We start from the raw sequence: 21378 nt of genomic DNA on the forward strand, positions 1-21378 counted from the left end.
TAATTGGCCTTCACATGTCACTTTCACTTTATGTAGTCCTGTTTCTTTTGAGTGACTAAAAATATAGAAAATAGGGACAAATAACACACTCAGCGATGTTTGTTTGTGCTATCGTGATTTTTCAGTAGTAAGAATTGGTCAAAGATTGGTCAATCCTTCCATGCTGCAGTCAAATGTATGTACAGTATACACATATATATATATATATATATGTATATATCTCCTACATAGCTGTGTTATAGTTTCATGTCTCTCATAGCACTCTATAGTCTTTTTCTTCTCATATAATAAAATAATAATTTCTACTCGTGCTTCATTTTGAAATAACTGTGTAATAAGCTGGTACAGTCAACCAGTCGTTATCATAAAATAAATCCCTTCAGGCTAAAGTTAAATTTTTTATCACATTTGAGATTATTTTGCGCTATTGACCATCCCACAGTACATTATTCCTTTCTCATTTTACCGCAATAGCCCTCAGTGTAACTGTGTGTGTGTGTGTGTTACAGAAGCCTCAGGGTTTGCTGTGCATCATTGATGAGGAGAGTCAGTCCCTCAGGCCATGTGAAGTCAACCTTTATAAGCGAGTGCAGATACAGCTGGATTCCTCCTGTACGGACGCCGTCTCCCTCACAACCAAGGATGGCAATGGGAACCCCCCACCCAAAGACCAGGGCCCATCGTTTACCGTCAATCACTACGCCGGCAAGGTGGGTTACGGGAAACTGCGAGCTCACACATGCTCATGCTGAGCTCACGGTCATGTGCTCAGTCGGGGACTCGCACACAAACACAAACCCAGTCACACACTTCTGAGAAGTCCTCCGGAGAGTCAACACTCTATGTCATGCTGAGCGTGAGGGCTATTATTAGTGGTGAACTCATGTGTGTTTGTGTGTCCTATATTACAGATGACCTACGACCTGACGGGCTCATTGGACAAGAACAAGGATGTTCTTCCCCAAAACATCTTGTTTGTTATGAAAAGTAAGGATTGGGAGTTTTATGCTATTTTCAGCCTGTTGATGTTCAATAAATTGGACCATGGTAACCGCAGCTCCTATCAAAAGCTGTACTGTTAAACATAGTTTAGTGTAATAACAAATTGACTATTTTGCCCAATATTTGCTTGTGCTGCACTTATTAGAGTATCAGCTTTCCAACATTCTAACTCTAGACTGTTAAAACCAGTAGTGAATCAAGTCTTTTGTGTGCTGAGGAGCATTATGACACAAATGTAAAGTGTTCAAAATCAGTCACTTAAGCTGTTCCAAGTTAGTAGCGTCACTATTAACTAACATCTAGTTAATCCCCAACAACTGTAATCTTAACATCCGTACCTTCTGCAGTGCTTTTCCTGGAAGTCTTGACATTCCACCTCTTCTCCCCCACGTTAAGCAGGTCAGAGGTCGGCATGAGGCAGGAGCGTGTACACACGTTGAGATCTGAATGGGCCGCTGTTATGTTGTTTGTGAGGCTGTTCGTGGGGGATGGTGTAAATGAGGGAAGACAATTAGCTCTGGCGCCTGGCGTAATTAAGCTCCAAACGTGTGTAGCCCTGTGTTTATTTTCTCTCTCCATCTCTCTCTTCCCCCTTGTGCAGCAAGCGAGAACGTGCTCATCCATCAAATGTTCCAGTGTAAGCTGACTCAGACGGGCTCATTGGTTCCCCACCACCAGAGGATGAAGCTTCGTGGGCCCAAAGGCACTTTGCTTAACAAGAGCACTACACTAAATCCTGCCAGAGATGCCAAGAAATATGTGGAACTGAACAAGGTACTTATTACATAACTGTGGAATCTTCACAGCCTATTTACACCAGTTTCATTTTTTTATTTGCAAAGTATCTTCATTTGATATATTTTTGTTTATTTGTTTTATGTATTTTTTGTTTTTGTTTAAATAAAATAAATACATATTTTATACATTTTATATTTGTACAAATATTTGTATTATTGTTTAAAAACAATATGTATTCTATTTGTTTTTATTCAAATATATATTTTTAAATGTTATATAATATTTAAAAATTATTATTTAGTTATTAAAACAACAAATAAAAGAAAAATAAATACATATTTTTATAAAATATTTATTTTTTTAAACATTTATTGCAGCATATTTTATTTATTTATATGTTTCGATGTATTTATTTATTAAAAAAAAAATTTAAACAAAATAAATACATAATTTATACATTTATTTTTGTATAAATACTTCAGGTATTTATTTACATATTTTTGTATTATAAAAATGTGTTTTATTTGTTGTTAATTTAGTTTTATTTAAATGTATTTAAAACAAATCTATATTTTATATAATATATTATAAAAATTTAAAAATATTATTTATTATTAATAACAAATAAAACAAAAAATGCATATTGAAAATTCAGAAATCAAGAAAATCAAGAAAATTCTGCATCGGATTAGATCTGAATTGTTTGGCTGTGGAAAAGATTCAACACCGCTTGGGATATTCAATAATAGAATTAACCAATACTTTTTGTTTTGCGTCATTTGGTCACATCAGACGTGTGAACAGACCTTTGTGTACTGTGTGTCTTGTGTATGTTCCCTCCATCCACAATGACGTGTTTCTGAACTAGCGTTATGTTTGCACTCCGTGTGACTTCACAATCCTCCACAAATGCACACAGTGGCGATCATGCAACACATGACTCTGCCACAAACAAGTCGGACATAGTCCATGACCAAACAAACCGTGCCTTTTCCCGAGCCGTTTTATTTTTAGCTTATCGAGCCTGTGCTAGGAAGTGACCTAAATTAGACACCGTTACCCCAAATACATTGTTCATTGATCAGCTTTCCACATCCAGATATCCCATTCAGAGAAAACACAGGGCTTTAACCGACCACGTCACACCCGGCACAAACACACACACAAATGCGTCACTCGGGGTGTTTGCTCTTCACACAGCTCTATCTCTGCTGCCTTTCTCAATCACCCTCCTCCCTTTCCTATACTCACAGTCTGTTTTTCTCTCAGACTGAGTTTGTGTTTCAGCGATGTGCTGTCAGTCTCTCGTTTCACTCTTTCTCTCTGTCACAGACATTTGCTCTGAGCTCATTTCTAGGGTCAGTCTCACAAAAACATGTCAGAATTCACCACAAAATCTAAAGAAACAATCTGAAATGAACAAATACCACCATGTAGTTGTAGAAACATTTAACAAATTAAATAATAAATCACTGTTTGTTTGTTTGTTTGTTTGTTTTTTCACTATTTTCACAGTATAGTAATGAGAACAGTAAAGATTATACGTCTTCAACTGAGAGTCCAGAACTGTTTGAAAAAAAAAAAAAATCAGTTAAATTAAAATAAAAATGTATGTGTGTATAATGATTATTTGGTTACACTTTCGTTTAGGGTCTAATTCTCAATATTAACTAGTTGCTTAAGTTATTAGTATGCATATTACTAGGATATTGGCTGTTTATTAGTACTTATAAAGCACACATTAATATTCTGTGTGACAATATTCTACGTCCCTTAATCCTAGTCAATACTGTACCTAAGACTTAACTACCTTACTAACTATTAATAAGCAGTAATTAGGAGTTTATTGAGCCAAAAGTCATAATTAATAGTTAGATATCAGTGAGAACTGGATCCTAATCTAAAGTGTGACAGATTGTTTTATCTGCTTTGCAATTTTAATGTCACATCAACGTGTACATTAATAAACTGCCAGATTTAGGACCATATAGAATTCAAATATGTGTGTGAATATTAGGTATTTTACAACTTTGCACATGTCTTAACCAATCATAATGTACTGTACAGAGCCCACATTCGGGGGAAAAATTGCATACATTTTGTTGCTATGAATTGCCATGTTATTGTTTTTTAGTTTGATCTGTCGTTTCAGATAAATCATGGCCATGTTGTACTCATTTGTTCCCTTGTTTTAGTCAAATTTTGATAAACGAGGGAATGAATTAGTAAAACGTGGCCACAATTTACCCAAAACAAGGGACCAACTTAAAGAATTGGCCACAAATGAATAAGTCACGGTAATGTTCAGAATGTCTTTTTTCCTCCCCCATGTCATGTTTATTGCTGTTTTGAGTCTTTTGCTAATAGTTTATAATGTGACGCAATTGTTTTTACCCCATTTCAGTCGTTTTGTCAATTTTATCTCTTGTATCCATCAAATTCCAAACAAAATGAGATCAAGTCTGTAATTTACTGTTATTGGAAAAAAATAAAAATAAATAACTACGTAGTTTTGTAATAAGACATTTTTGGGTTAAATTTCCATCGCAATATTGTGATAGTCATATTGTGATCAAAGCAAACAGTGGTCAAAAAATGTCCTTCATTTTCTTTTATCCAAAATATAATTTCTTTATTCTTATGATTTTGCGGTGAAATATGACCCACGCATTCTTGACATGTTTAATGAGATTCACTTTATCAATCAAATTTGACCCTCGCTTTCTTCTCTTTTGTCTTTGCTTCTTCAGTTCCTGTCTCTGTCTTTTAATCGTATATGCCATCTCTCCTTTCCTTTTCTTCTGTCAGTAGTCAGGTCAGTGCTGTAAAGTGTGTGTGTGTGTGTCATCGTCATCGTGTGTATGAGCGGTCTAATTGGCACAGTCTTATATAAGACACCCAGTACGTGAAGCTCTGGCACCCCTGGTTACCCACATACCCTGGTTACACTCTTACATAAGCAGTAATTCAGTTCTCATAGAGTGACTGGGACAGTAATATAAAGTAACATGATGTGATCCTACTGCAGTTTGCAACAGAAAATCACAAATGAGTGGTTTGGTTTGACTTTTGATGAGAGAAATGGGATGAAAAGCTGAGGCAGATTTTATTTGGCTTTCTTTTATAGTGTGTCCTGAAAATTTAGCATGGTGATGGTGTTTTCTGGGAATCAGGGCACCCCGAAGAGTTTTTGATTTAAACCAGCAGTTTGCTGTGAAATATAATCATTTTCTTTCCTACTGAGAGACTAAATGACTGAGCCGTGTCATCAGTGTCTGCCCTTTTCTACCAGAACAGCTGTTTGACTGAAGAAAAACAAACTGTTCCTTTTTACACTGCACAGTTTGTTTTTAAAGCAATATTATATCACTTTTAATTGACACTTATATATATATATATATATATATATATATATATATATATATATATATATATATATATATATATATATATATATATATATATATATATATATATAAATAATATATTTTGATTCTGACACCAGCTGTACTGAAAAGAACAGATAGTTGTCCCAACATGTTTGTCTTATGTCAGCAGATCAGACTGGGAGAACAAGCCAACAGGCATGAAATTGCTCTGTCTTGGTATTATTATGTTACTTTTTATTATTTGCATTCATGCATTTGGTATATTATTTTAGCCAAAGTGACTTGCATTGCATTTTAAGGTATATTTTGATCAGTATGTGTGTTACAGCATATGAACTAAACCCATGAACTTGCCATTTCTAATCCATAAGAGTAAGATTTGTATTTTATTTTTATTATTATTAAGCAAGGGCACATTAAATTCACCCAATTTACAGTAAATACACTTATACTGTCGCAAAAGTAAATCTGTTTCAAATAAATGTCATTTAATTCTATAATTAGGGTGATTGGCCTCTGCCGATTCTGCAGCCAATGAGATTGCTTGCTCAACATTTAAAGGGGACCTATTATGAACATTTTAATTTTACATGGTGTTCGAACAAAAAGGTGTGTTGGCAATGTGTGTACACATCCCCCCTATAATGGTAAAAATCCACTACTCCTCTTTTTTTAATCCCCATAAATCATAAGCAGTGTCTCAGAACAAGCAGATTCTAGCATTTGTGACGTCACGTTGCACAGGCCCCGCCCACGACTGCTGACGGACTCTGCTGTATTAGCATAGACCCCGTCCTGAGTGAGCTGTGCACAATCCGCCCTGTTTATCACTTCGCCAGAGCATTTAACAGCAGAATTCAAGTAAGAAATGTTTGTTATTAAAGTTATTCAGTCAAAAGCAGTGAGTGATTTTCTGTTTTTCTTTTGTTGTTTGATTCATATTAACACATATATAGCAGTAGGTACTGGATATTACACTGCTTTCACTTTAATACACAGATCCAATATACACATGCAATTTCTTTACTTGCTGTTTACACTCACAGACATAACCGACTGTATTTATGTGAACTTTTTGTGTTTTTGACATAACCTTGTGTATATTTGACAGTCTAAAAGCAATATTAACACATGAAAGAGAACTTCGGATGTGTACATGCAATAAATGCACGTCCTTGAATGAGCGCGGATTTCATTTTACTTGAACTTCTGATGTAATATCTATGTTTTGACCCATTTGAGAGGTGGCCCAAATCAGAATTTAAAATGGACTGAATAAAGCTCTCTATGAACTTGATGTGCGATGCCGCGCTGACTGACATGCATGCACATGAATCACCCAGACACACGCACACGCTCTGATCAATATTGTAAGTTACTGCATAATACATTTTTAACTAGCAGAATAATACAGTATCATGACACACAAAGTCTCACTTTTAGCTATGTCATTTAGCTATTATAGTATTGCTAAGGGCAAAAACATGAACTTTAACTATTGGCTTAACATCAAGTCAGCTGTCACTTTAGCGCGAGGTCCTGTGCGGTCACACACTTGGCACAGCACTTGCAATGGTACTGCCCAGTAGCATATAGCATTAGCTCCTTAGCCTGAGCTAACTTGATCACATTGAGCTAGGTGGGCGTGGTTTCAGCACCCAGGCACCTCAGCTCCACCCACATCCCGCCTCTTTGCCCATTTTTAGTTATCCGGGAGTGACGTGCGGTGACGCAAGGCCAAGATGGCAGTCCATATTTTTTTACAGTCTATGGGTGGGAAGCAGCAGCTCATTTGCATTTAAAGATACAGCCATGAAAACAGCTTGTTTTTCCTTCCACTTAAAAATGGGCATTTACAACATTGTATAATAAATGATCTGTGGGGTATTCTGAGCTGAAACTTCAGACACGTTCTGGGAACAACTGAGACTTGTATTACATCTTGTAAAAAGGGGCATAATAAGTCCCCTTTAACATTGCCATATTCATAAACATGCTTAAAGGTATAGTTCGGCCAAAAATGATATTTAACCCATGATTTACTCACCCTCAAGCTGTTCGAGATGCATATGTCAATCATTTTTCAGATGAACACATTTTCAGTTATTTTAGAAAATGTCTTAGATCTTTCAGTGGTTATAATGTGAAGTAATGGGGTCCACTCCTTCAAGTCCCAAAATTGTGCATGCATCCTTCACAAAAGTAATCCATCCGGCTCCAGTAGGATAAACGAAGGCCTTCTGAGGGTAACCCGTGCGGTTTTGTCGTAAAAATATACATATTTAAAACTTTATAAATGAAAATAACTGGCTTCCGGTAGCGGTCGACGCGCGTTCACGGAGATGGATGCTGGCGTATGACGTAGGACGTAGCGTAGGAAGCGTCGTGACGTAGAACGAACGTAGAGTTTTGTTTTGCTCTGCTCTCTGGCTGCGCTGTCACGTTCGTTCTACGTCACAACGCTTCCTACGCTACGTCCTACGTCATACGCCAGCATCCATCTCCGTGAACACGCGTTGACCGCTACCGGAAGCCAGTTATTTTCAGTTATTTTCATTTTCAAGTTTTTTTTGTATTCATCAAAGAATCCTGAAAAAAAGTATTGTTTTCCACAAAAATATTAAGCAGCTCAACTGTTTTCAACATTTATATGTGTGTATATCCACTTAGTCCACTTATCTGGAACAAAATCTGCATGAATCTCACTGTATTTCATGAATCATGATGTTCAGATGCACTACAGACAAAGAATCAGACACATAGTCATAAGTTAACTATAATTCAACCGTGACTGCAATCTAGAGTGACTTACAGTGCGCTATTTCCCAGAAATTACCCCCTTCAGGGTTAAAAGGGCACAATGATATAGCAGAACTATGATGTCGGTAACTTTCCAGTTTCTGAGTCACCTGTAGTTCAAATTAAATTAGATGATTTTAGTACTTTAGTATTAATGACCCAGATCCATTAAACCATTTGAACCATTCCCACAAATGACATGACTGTGATTCAAGTACAGGACGTACTGTATCAGGATTATGAGGATGACCAGTGCTGCTTTGGATTATGACCTATTGACAAAGGGAACGCACAGACACACTCAGCCTTTAACAGAAATAGTGTTGTCAGTATTTCCCCTCTGGGTGAATGTACAGAAAACTGTGTGTATTTTACTATGTATGTGTTTTTGTTTTGTTTGCTCTTGCGTGATTCATTCATAGCTCTTACAACTCGGTTGCCATGCCAACATCATCTTTAAAGGGCATGAAGATGAATAGTCACATCTAGAGCGCATCTCCTTCCTCTCTCTACTCTCCTGATATACAGCGGCTTTGCTAAAACTAAAGCCATTCTTAAAAATGCATGAATATTATCGCAATAACAACATATCAATGAAAGTGACATTTAATTTAGAGAAACATAGCACAAACACACTTTAAGCAAAACATAAAAAAAAAAAATGATGTACTAAATCTGTGTGAACTTGAAGAATTGACTTTTTTCTTCCATTAGTGTGCTACCTTAACACCAACTGATTTTAACCCTATAAAGCCTAATGTATCATATTTGATGCGCACATTTCTAAGGCCTCTAAATTATCAGCATAATCAACACTTTGAAAAAAAAAACTGTTGTACACGATCTACTACATGCCTTCTTTCGTCTGATTGATAGTTTATGAATTTTAGCAAAAAAGTATAGTTGTTTATATATTTTTACTTGGTTATCCATATTTTTTTAGGGGAAAAAATAATTGAGTATCGAATATGATACATCAGGCTTTTGAGTTTTTTTTTTTTTTAGTCATCATTGTATTGAACTACCGAACTTTGGTCATAAAAATTTGCATTATTAATTATTAAAGACATTACTGAGAGATAAAGAGTGACAGCTGATATATCTATATCCATTTTATGTAAGTGTGCTGTACTTTTATGAAGATCTCAGTATTATGTTTCCATCCAAAGTTGAAAATTTAATTTATGCTTAATATTGCATAAAACATCTGCGAATAAATCAGCATTTCCATCCCATGTGTTCAAGAGAACAAAATCTTCACTTCCTGGGATATTGGCACAAAATATCGAATAAAAATGGAAGTTGCTGCAATAGGGGATGCTACTGTGGCTCTTTTTTCCTACATCAGACTTGTGTCTCAGAGCACGCAGATGAAACGCTGTCATGTTATCTTGTGTTCGGATTCTTGGTTTTTGGGAATGCAATCATGTGCGACAGTCCTGTAAGGGAATTAAAACAAATCATTTTGATGACAGACTTCGGGTTAGACATTTCAAAATGATCAAACCAAGTTTCGAGATGCTGTGTAATGAAATTGGTATGCTGGTTAATCCAATCACATCCTCTGTTGAGGCAAAGTCTTTTGCTGCGCATGGAGGATTTTATGCAGTAAATGTGTTTCCATCGTAGTTTGTCTTTTTATCGGCTAGAAAATGTATCCGCCTCAATTGACAGCAATTTTTTTTTTTTTATGCAATATCCCAAAATGTGCATAAACATAGGTGGATGGAAACATAGCTATTGATTTACATTACAAGCTATCAGAATTTCATCCTACTTTTTGACCATATAAATATCATGTTTTTGCTCAGTTTGGGCTTCTGAATAAAACTTTTTTTTCTCTCCTTCATTATGAGCTCCATATATCATATATGGTCCATACAAGTGGTTCAAAAATCCAAATATGGTACTCAACTAAAAAACACACATGCAAACTTTTTTTAGATTTTGAAAAAAAAAAAAAAAAAGGTCATAAACTTCATATAAGGGTTCATATGGAAGCATTTTCTCACAATTGCGAGTTTACATCTATTTTCAAGATATAAAGTCTGAATTGCATGATTTAAAGCCTCAATTGCTTGCAAGTCTTGTAAGATATAAACAAAAAAAAATTCTCAATCACGACTTTTTATCATGCAATTCGGACTTTATTACACACAATTTCAACTTTATATCTCGCAATTCTGACTTTTTTTCTCGCAATAGCGACTTAATATCACACAATGTTGACATCTTTTCTGTTATAAAGTCCAATTCTAAGGAAAAAAAGACTGACTTTTTTTCTCAGAATTGCAAGTTTATATCTCGCAATTCTGACTTAACTGTGACTTTATATAATGCAATTCTGACTTCATATCTACCAATTGCGTGTTATTTAGTCAGAATTGTGAGATATAAACATGCAATTCTGAGAAAAAAAAGTTTTTTTTTCAGTACCAAACAGTATGAATATATCTTACAATTGCGACTTTATATCACGCAATTCTGTAGTCACAATTGTGAGAAAAAAGTCCGAATTGTGAGATAAAAAGTCACAATTACCGTTTTTATTTTTATTTCTGTGGCGGAAACAAGCTTCCATAGGTTCATGTCATAAACTGTTCCATTAAAGATGTTTCTTAAAAAAATAACACGTTTCTTTTTTTTTTTTTTTTTATGTGTCAGGCTTTACGTTAAGTAAAAAAAAAAAAAAAAAGGGATTTTAGTTAGTGGTAAATAAAGTTGGATGGATGGATGGTCTAAAAGTCTTACTTGTATTTGCCTCTGCAGCTCCTGAAGAAGAAGGGAGCGACGTCCTTCTTGCAGAGGCTGGAGCGCTGTGGTCCAGTCACTTTGGCAGTGCAGCTCAGGGTAAGTCCACAGTAGAACCACTTCCAGCTCCCAAACCTGACCTGATCCAACCCAGCCCATCCAGATGTTCATCGCGCTCCATGGATTTAAATTCTTCTTTCCAACAGCATTGGATCTCATAATAAAGCCTACAGATTCACAGCACAAAAAGTTGCCTTGCATCTAAACAGTATAGATCTGCCAGCAAGACATCTCAAAGGCCCATGTGTTTGTGGTTTGAACAACACTAGAAGTGTTCCAGTGTCGTGCCGGTCTCATAGGCCCAGTGTGGTTTGTGGCCTGCTGATGTTTTAGCGATTAGGGTGGGTGATTGTAGATGGAATTGGATTCTGTATGAATGAACAGCAGGCTCACTGTTACTGTGGGAGAGAAAAGCTCACTGATGTCTTCAACACACCATCTCTGATCTCATATGTAGAGATGGAAACTATACATAAAATTCAATACTTACAAATAATCCTATATATATATATATAACAAACTTTTGAACAGTAGTGTATGTCCGCTCTACTGTTAAGATTCAAGAAGCTTTAGATGCTTCACAAAACATTGGTCTTTAGATGGTTATTTATTAGTGCTGGCCAACGATTAATTGCATCCAAAATAAAAGTTTGTGTTTACATAATATATAGTATATCTTAGCGCGTGTAAGCATGAACACATACCGGTACCTGCATACCGTTGGCATGAGAATGGGGTCATGATTAAAGCGAGAACATGTCTGTATGTGAACAAGAATGTGACGTTATTTTAATAGGGAGGTGTGTTACAAAGGGACACTTGCATTGGTAGAAAGGGAGAGGTGTGTGAGTTTACGTTGAAAACATCAGGAACAGGAATCAAGTTAGGTTAATGATTCTCTGTGAATGTCCGTGTTTTAATATCTTATTCCTTATGTTTTAAGGTTTTAAAAATCTCAGTGGATTGCAAAATTTGCGAAAGGAATGTTTGGAAATTGTACGGTGTATAATTATTTTGTATATATAAAATACACACACATGCATGTATATATTTAAGATGAAAAATGTATTATTTATATATATAAATATACATTTATGTACAGTACATATATATTATGTAAACAAAAACTTTTATTGTGGATGTGATTAATCGCTGCCAAGCACTATTATTTATATATTTTGCTTTAGTGTGCCAGTAAAAAAATATATATATATATATATATATATATATATATATATATATATATATATATATATATTATATTTCCAAACATTCCTTTCGCAAATTTTGTAATCCACTGAGATTTTTAAAACCTTAAAACAAAAGACACAAGGAATAAGATATTAAAATTCAGACATTCACAGAGAATCATTAACCTAACTTGATTCCTGTTCCTGATGTTTTCAACGTAAACTCACACACCTCTCCCTTTGTACCAATGCAAGTGTCCCTTTGTAACACACCTCCCTATTAAAATAACGTCACATTCTTGTTCACATACAGACATGTTCTCGCTTTAATCATGACCTCATTCTCATGCCAGTGGTATGCAGGTATGTGTTCATGCTCACACGCGCTAAGACTACGTGACCTGATTTCATACCCTGTTTCTGCACCGTGAGATGTAAGGGGTATGCAGGGGTTTATGTGAAGAGCACGCAGTGTTCCTGTGTAATCTGTCCCCTCTGTTCAGGGATGATTACATCATAAAGAACATTCGATGCACACCGTTCACACAAACACATGCGGTATTTATCCACGCCTAAATAGCTCCCAGACAAGTGCGGTAGAAGCAGCATGAAATCCTTCAACAATAATAAATAACATCTAAGCTAATGTGTTTTTCATTAGCGTTCACCCTCACGGAAAGATGGAACAGTCGTAATTGGCAGCTTTTTTTAGTTTGTCTTTGAATGGCTTATTGTACAGTATGTTACTGCCTGCGGCGCCGTCTTTCCCGTCTTGTTTCTGTCGGCTGGCGTCAGTAGAAATGTCACATGGCGATAGCAGGCTCATTGCCGACCGTGCTGACACAGCACAGGCTCATATGCCTGTGACATCATCATTTAGATCCAGCTTTTTTGGGTTTGTACCTCATAAGTAAAGTACAGCCACACAGAATCTTCATTTGCAAAGCTCAGCAGAAACTTCTGCAGATGTACACATTCTACACATCTATAACAGTTTATTCAATATTTTATTGCACTTTCCGCTACCAATATAACTAGTTTTTTTCAGCTCCATTAAAAGCCCAAAGTATATGTAACAAAGGCTAGTAAGTAAAGAGCTGTGCAGGTAAAACCTCACTCCCCTGGCCTCAAGAGGCTCACTAGCGACTGACGCTAAAGGCTGTGGTCTTTAGCATCCATGCTAGTGCGCTCACCTCCCATGCCGGAGACGTTAAGGAAATATTTCACCTGAAAATGAAAATGAACTCTCCCTCTTGTGGTTCCAAATGTGGCATTCCTGTAGCTCAAACAGTAGAGCGTGGTGTTAGCAAAGCCAGGGTTATGAGTTTGAACCACTAAATGTAAACTGATAAAGTATATTTACCTTGAAGGCAATGTCGCTTTAGATAAAACCATCATCCAAATGCATAAATTTGACTGATTCTGTGTACTGGCCGCTCTTTTACATATACTGATTGTGAATAAGAATCTGGACTTTTAAAGGTGGTATCAGTGATTTCAGGCCCAAAAATATTTTTGTCACATTCATCTAATCTTTCCTAAAGATCCACTAGCTGCCCGCCCCATAAGCAGGCCGTCAAAAAAACGCGTCTCTGTAGGCAGCCTAGGCTCTGAGATCTGCACACAAAAACAATGGTTTAGCCAAACACTCCAACCAGTGTTCCAACCAATCACTGACAGGGGGAGGGTGTTGTGAGGTTTTGTGCTCGTGCACGGCTGCACGCGAAGTCAGAGCTGAAGAAAAAGCTGGCTCAAAACATCACAACACCCTCCCCCTGTCGGTGATTGGGTTTTTTTTGACGGCATGCTTATGGGGCGGGCAGCTAGCGGATCGTTAGGAAAGATTAGATGAATGTGATCCAAATATTTTTGGGCCTGAAATCACTGATACCACCTTTAAGTTCCAAAGTGACAAAAAAGCAACACCTGTGCTCTATATTTCAAGTCACCTGAAGTCTTGAGTCACATACACAGACTTTATGGTTCAGTTAATTATTTATTTTGATTCTTTTTTGTCATTTCAGAGCTTGACAGCTCCAGTCCCCATTACTTTTCATTATATGTAAAAGAGTGGCCTGTACATTTATCATTTATTCTCCTTTTGTGTTTCACAAAAAAAAAAAAAAAAAAAAAAATATATATATATATATATATATATATATATATATATATATATATTTGGGCGAGGAAATGATGACAGAATTACAATAGTGTTTCTTTAAATCCATTCTACAGGTTTTCTCCCAAAGTTAGTTCAGATAATGCAAAAAAAAAACCTGGTTTGGTTTGGGCCTTCTCGTAAGTGGTGACAGATGGTGAGAGGAGGATGCACCACGAACTCATGTTGCTACAAAAATGGAAGCAAACAGAGTCATCGAGCCAAACTGATCTGTCTGAATGTAACGTCATGTAAACAACAGCTTCACCTGTGTTCTTCTCCTGCTCTGTCTCGTTCCAGAACTCTCTGTGTGAGATTACCAGTAAGCTGCAAGCATGCACTCCCCACTTTGTCCAATGCGTCAGGCCCAACAACGCCGGAAAGCCTGATGTGTTTGACAGCTTCCACGTGTCCTCACAGCTCCAGTATGTGGGGGTTCTGGAGATGGTCCGCATGATCCGGTATGGATACCCGGTGCGACTGTCTTTCACCAGCTTCCTGAGCAGGTGAGATCCTCAACCCCTCAATTAGGCGCTGTTGTTAGTTGTAAGGTACTTTTCACGACTAGGGTACAAATAAGTGTCCCAGTTTAAAAGCACACATCCCATGTTCTTTGGACTTTCAATTCATCAAAGAATCCTGAAAAAAATAAAATAATAATAATACACCGTTCCACAGAAATATTAAGCATCACAACTGTTTTCAACAGTGACTACGTTTACAAGCTGTCAATATTCGGGTTATGGTCGGGTTAAGGTCACTATTTGGGTTTCTTAAACATTCGGAATAACCCGTTTACATGCGTGAGCAGAGAGAGTTACTCCTGTATACATGGAATTGGCAATATCCTGATGTAAACGGCGACGCACAGTGTCAGTTAGCGTCTTGACCATAGACTGTAAAAAGGTCTTGACGTACGGACAACCTTAAGACGCAATATGCGTAATTTCCGATACTTCTTCCTGTATCCAAAGACAACAACAACAGCACGCGGATAATGAATAGTTCGGGGCAGATAGCGATCGCCTTTGTTTGCTCTTTCCCCCTCGCTCCAAAAGTGTGGTGCTGTGCTGCGTCTCGCCATGTTTACCTCTACTTCTTGTTTACTTCCGGTATACTGCACGCGGGGTTTTGTATGCGCCGTCTCTACTCAAAAGACCAAGATTCCTTGCGAATAGAACATGCGCAGAACACAAATCAATGTTCCTTTTGATGGGGATATGCCGATACGCGTTTACATGACCAAATATTCGGGTTAGAAAAGGGGTACCCCAGGTATCATATCCGGGTTTTTAAAAACCGGGATATGAGCATATTCAGGTTTTTGCCGGTGTTTACATGGCCGTGCGCGACCGGGTTATTGCTAATATCCCGGTTTTGAACGGGTTATTGGCTGCATGTAAACGTAGTCATTGATAATAATGTTTCTTGAGCAACAAATCATCATATTAGAATGATTTCTGAAGGAACATGTGACACTGATGACTGGAGTAATGGAACATATTTTAAATTGTAATATTTCAGAATATTACTGTTTTACTGTATTTTTAATCAAATAAATGCATCATTGGTGAGCATGAGAAACTTTGTTTAAAACTACTAAGAAATCTTGCTGACCCCTAACTTTTTAACAGTAGACTAAGCTATTATCCACGGTATTATCCAACAGTAGCTAGATTTAAATGTATCAAATATTTGTACTCCAATTTAAATGGATAATTTTGCCACCTTTCCACCTGAGTGGTCTTAAAGGTGCATTGCGCAAGTCTCTGAGTTTTTGCAGAACTATGCCCCCTCTGGCGGCAAGCGAAACTGCAACCAGAAGTGTGCACGCTCACGGACAAAAGTTTTCTTTTTTTTATCTTACGTGGAGTTTGCGTTGGTGTTTGAAATGAACTACAAGCCGGTCTCTTAGAATCCATCTTCTACGGAGAATGGCGGCGAATACACAAACCTGCCAGACATAGCTATGTGAGCGTGCCGTGAACGCGCATGACGTCACGCCCAGTCTTAAATTCCGGCCCGAATCCCTCTTATTTATTTTACTTTACAGGATTATAGAGACAATCTCAGTGGTCAGAGAAGGGCTCATTCAGCCCATCAGGCAATTGTTTAAGCATGTATGGGTTAGAAAACGGGTATTTTTAACATGAAAAGTTGCTTAATGCACCTTTAAATTTCTGCTAGAGTTGGATATCATTTGAATTTTGATTCCGATTCTGCTTATCGATTCCTAATTTCGATTTCAATAAGGTAAAAAAAAATAAAAAATTGGATATCGTTCACATTTATTCTAAGTCTTACTGCAAAACATTTCATTGTAGCTGAATACCATGATTAAAAATAGGGCTAAAGTACGGTGGCCGAGAGAGCTCAACGCGCTGCGACTGAAGAAAACGCATGCAAAATAGAAAAACACCTGCAATTTAAGAAAACATCTTCATCAGTTTCACAACACATGTGTGCTCCAAATACTCACAACACAAACAAATACAGAAACGCGCTGCCAATAGAACAGAACACAATGGAAATGTTTCCAGGGGACCCCAATAAGTGACGAACCCAGCTGGGACGTGCTACATTACATTACAAATGTAATATATGTTACAAATACAGTTACAAAAGTTGTTCAGTCAAGAACAGCGAGTGAATTTCCTCTGTCTTTTGTGATTAACGTACACAGCAGGAATATTAGGCTGCTGTCCCTTTAAGAGCTGCACGTGCATTTTCTTTGTCAACTGTTTACATTCACTTCAGACATAGCCGACTGTTTTAACGAGGATATTTTGACTTTTTTGTGTGTATTTGTCCATTCAAGTGCAAAAAGATGCGGAAGAGAACTCAGTTCAGCTTCGATATTCGATTCACAACCCTAATATCTACTGTATCCAACAATTTAAATCAAACTGCAGTATAATATCATACTTTTAAAATAGTGTGCAATGGAAATTATAATCAAGTCCCTGAAGAAAAAAAAAAAACCATTTAAAAAATATAAATAATAAAATAAATAATAACAAATAGAATATTTTAATAAGTAAAATGATTGTAGTATTTTGATTGTTCATTTTATTACTGTAGGGTAATAAATGTCACCTATTAAGAAATGTGGGGGCCTCTCCTAGAGTCTGTTTTTAAATCAAGCAGTTCATATCCTGAGTATGTTTCCCATGAGGATCATATATATATTACGTAGAGACTAACCGAGGTCAAGCTTTGTGGACGTATTTATGTTTCTATACGCTCAGCACTAGAGGTTTTTCAATCCATTTCTGCCGTCGGGTCAAATGAGGTAAATCGGCATTCCACTGGAAATATATTGTAAGTGCACTTTATCAGACGCTGATATGAGTCTGCCTGACTCAAGCTGTCTGCACTATATGCTCTAGATGGACTTTTAGTTCAACTGAGGTGAAGTAGAAAGTACAGTATATACCGTGTCAAAGTACAACTCAACTTTATTGTCATTTTTAGCACATTGCATGGAAATTGTTAAAAACGAAACAGTTCCTTTTGGGAACAACAGTAACACATTCATGAAGACTTAAGAAAAGATAACAGTAATGTAAACAATAGATATACAAAAAGATGGACAATAAATTATACATACACATGTGTATATATATATATATATATATATATATATATATAATAAAAATAAATAATTAAAAAAATAGTATAATGGGGGTATATGGTCACAATCTTTTGGCGGGGTGTGTGTGTGTGTAGGTGCAGAGAGCAATGTCTAGGGTGTGACACTGGTTTCACACCATGATTAATGGCCATAGGCCTCAGTGGGAATGTGTGTGCTTTTTTTTTTTTTGAGTAGCCATTTTTCTGATGGGGTGTTAATGGGGCAGTTTTGGAGAGGACGAAGTGCGCTCGGATGGGTCACCCTGATCTCAGCTAAACTTCACGTGACTGGAAGAGAGAGAAATGGGATAAAGCATCACGGAGAAAGATTGTAAATTGGATAGAAAAAGGGGGGAGGATGTAATTTCAAGAAATCTTCCGCATGATTTTCAGAATGTAAAAAGAAAAGGATAAAAGCGCAAGTGAAAATGAAAGAGAAGCAGGCTGTTCCCTTTGTCAGGCAAGGGTTCAGCGTGACTCTTGAGTTCATCTTACTCTGGAACACAGTGCCTCATCTTCATGTCATACTGACACTTTTAGAATAGGCTGTTCCTGCTCTTTGCACAAACCAGGATTTAGTTCAGCGCTGGAAAGGCTCATAAAGTTCCCACTCATTTCATTCCTATATCACCCCTTTTTAAACTTAACTTTTGTCTGAAGGTCACAGAGAGGTCATTAGAGTTGTCTGTATTTCCTATTAAAACAGGAAATTTAGTCAGGACCAAGGAATTTTAGTTTTTTGTTTTGTTTATTTACATCACAGCCATGGACATGATTTGCAACTTGCTAATGCTGGTCAGACTGGCTAAACGTTATTTGGGGGAGGGGCATTATTATTCCAGAGTCTAATTTGTATAGTGCATGATGCATTATCAATATTTTTGCTCAATTTCCCTTGAAGAAAAAGCTGTACATTTGAAATGTGGAATTATGACAGCAACTTTGTTCACAGTAAATGCTGCTCTACATGAACTCATCTCTGCATGTGCTGAATTTGAGTTGCTTATAACGTGCATTTGTGAATTCAACACATGCCAACGATCTTTCAAAACTTGTAATAAGAAATGCCTATAAACCGGCTGTCAAAATAAAAGCTTGTATATGTATATATATATATATATGTATGTGTATGTATGTATGTATGTATATATATATATATATATATATATATATATATATATATATATATATGGGGTTGTGCGTGATGATAGGGGGCGCTAACACTGATCTTGCATATAATGATGCAAATCTTCGCATAATTTTTAGTCAGTGCTGTCAATGTTAAAAAAAAATATATATTTAACGCAATAAACGCAGCATCAATTTTTTCTGTCATCCTTTGGCTAGTGTTACATTATATGATAACGCTCTTATTCATCCAAATGCTTTTAAACCATTCAAGTGCGACAAGACACAAGAGAACTCGCTGTCTATGAATGTCCTGTTTATGTGACACACACAAACACACAACACACAGAAAGACGCGCGCCAGTATCCTACACACAGACAGCGCGCTAGAATCGAGTTCTCTTTCACAATTATGCCAAACTGTCCGTTTTGTCAAGTATCTTCATAAGAGCAGTCTTAAATGAGAAAAAATTTAAATGAACGTAGAGTTGTGTGAAAATGAGAAGCGTGTGAGATCTGCATCATGTGCGTCAGCGGCAGCAGCCACTAATACTGTCTGTCATTAATGTTAATCAAAGAACAAAGCGAACAGAGAAAATTACTCTCTGTTCTTGACTAAAGAACTTTTGTAGCTTTAATAAGGATTAATCTATATTTAATTATAAATTATGCAGACTGTTTGATAACTTGATTAAATTTCTGTATATTTCACAGGGCACAGGTAAATATGACATTCATTATGGGTTTATGTGAGGATTGTTTTAAGTTCACTTAAATTTAAAAGTTTTATACTTTTTAAGCCTAATAAATGTTAAAACAATTTATAGCTTTCAATTACACTGTAATGTTGAATGGCTATAATTGTTTAAAATTGAAAAATGAATAATAATAATAATCATTGAGACATCATGTAGCTGTATTAGTATCAGTGATACTGGCCTTCATTCATAATGCTATTAAACAAGTATTTAAAATATACGCTACTTTTATATATATATAATCCATATATATAATATCCATAATTTGGAGATGAATTAATATATTATAAAATTATAATAGCTTCTATTAAAACGTAAGTGGTTTTAATTGCGATCAATCACAGAAAAAAATGTCTAATCTAGTTGTTTTTTAATCGATTGACAGCACTAGTTTTAGTGTATGATAAAATGCTCAATTCACACTTCTACTCTAGGATTTATCACTTTTCTTTTTCCTGAGTATCTTTCTCACTGCTTTATCATTTTTGATTTACTCTAGTGTCTAATTTTCCAATCTCCTTCCCCGCGTTTTTATTTTTTTTATTTTTTTTTGAGCAGTGTAATTCAGTGTGCTTTGATTAGATCACACGCTGCTCTTTCTCTCTCGTTCTGTAAAGGATAAAAGGATTACGGTAACATTCCAGTGTGATAATGATTCGGGACGCTGCTGGTCACGTGACACTGTAAGTTTCCACTACCCAGCTGTAAACATCGTGAATCTTTCAGACACAGAGAGAGAGAGAGAGAGAAAGAGATATAAGGTCTTCGGACACTTTATCCTCACAGAACATTTTAGCTCCTAGACAGCAGCTCGTGTTGACTCTGGATTAAATGACCCAGACATTTGTGACATTGCTTGTTTATACTGGGGGAAAATAGCTCAGATTCTCCTGTGATAATGAATATTGTTTTGACTACATGAAATGAAGTTCATAGCCTCCTGATTAGTGTAACATTGGTGTTATTGAGAGCAGTTTCCCTTTTAGAAAATGTAGATATGAGACAGATCAACTGTGCGATAGTCTTAGATAAATATTCTTCAAGCGAAATCAAAGAACGAACAGACGTCATTTCGAACAAAATCTGGCCAAAACAAAGTTTGTTTGGAGTTTGTTGGAGCTCAAACTTTCTGGAAAATTTTGTTAAACACCTTTAAACTACCATTGGTCTGCAGGAATTACATAATAGGTTGGTGTGGCTCTGAAGCTCCGCCTTCTTTGACATGGAAAACTTATCCAGTTCATTTCTTCTGTTCAGTCCATCGAGATCACTGGAAAGCTGCTTTATAGTAGAAAATTAATTTTGAATTGTAATTGAAAGAGACATTACACTTTTTATGTTTGATACTGTAAAGCTGCTTGCTTTAAAGTAATTAATTGTATAAAATGGAATATAAATAAACACGACTTGACTTGATTGGAGTGTGGAGTTGGTGGTGCAAACATATCCACATCGCATGATCAGATGCTTTCTTAACTGCTGTAGGAAAGCGCACAACCTACATATTCATCTAAATGCCACTCTTGGAAGTGTGGGTGGATACGGGATGTTCGCTGTATCCGCATCTTTAACAATCTCAAATGATTAGTATGTGGATAAAACAGGAAGTGGGCGGGGCTTTAACTGGAAGTTCGTAAAATTACTCGAGAAGCCCGTCTTAATTGTAATTCTATTCCCTTCATAGTTATCATTTAACAAATATGCCTGGTATAACATAATTGTTTTTTATTATAATTATAACATTCCTTTAAAGGGGTTACGAACTGAATTAT

General features: G+C 36.4%; 1 protein-coding gene across 8 annotated transcripts in view; it reads left to right on the forward strand.

Annotated features, from left to right (window-relative positions):
- myo16 (myosin XVI) overlaps positions 1–21378 on the forward strand; it is a 259231-nt gene that overhangs the window by 185366 nt on the left and 52487 nt on the right. For all 8 annotated transcript variants that reach the window (XM_081368813.1, XM_081368814.1, XM_081368815.1 and 5 more), the window contains 5 exons: positions 510–710; positions 912–987; positions 1604–1776; positions 10698–10778; positions 14388–14593. In XM_081368813.1, the coding sequence (XP_081224939.1) occupies positions 510–710; positions 912–987; positions 1604–1776; positions 10698–10778; positions 14388–14593 (737 nt within the window). The remainder of the gene's footprint in view (positions 1–509; positions 711–911; positions 988–1603; positions 1777–10697; positions 10779–14387; positions 14594–21378) is intronic.

The sequence above is a fragment of the Scardinius erythrophthalmus genome (assembly GCF_964197995.2).
Source record: "Scardinius erythrophthalmus genome assembly, chromosome: 6".
NCBI lineage: Eukaryota > Metazoa > Chordata > Actinopteri > Cypriniformes > Leuciscidae > Scardinius > Scardinius erythrophthalmus.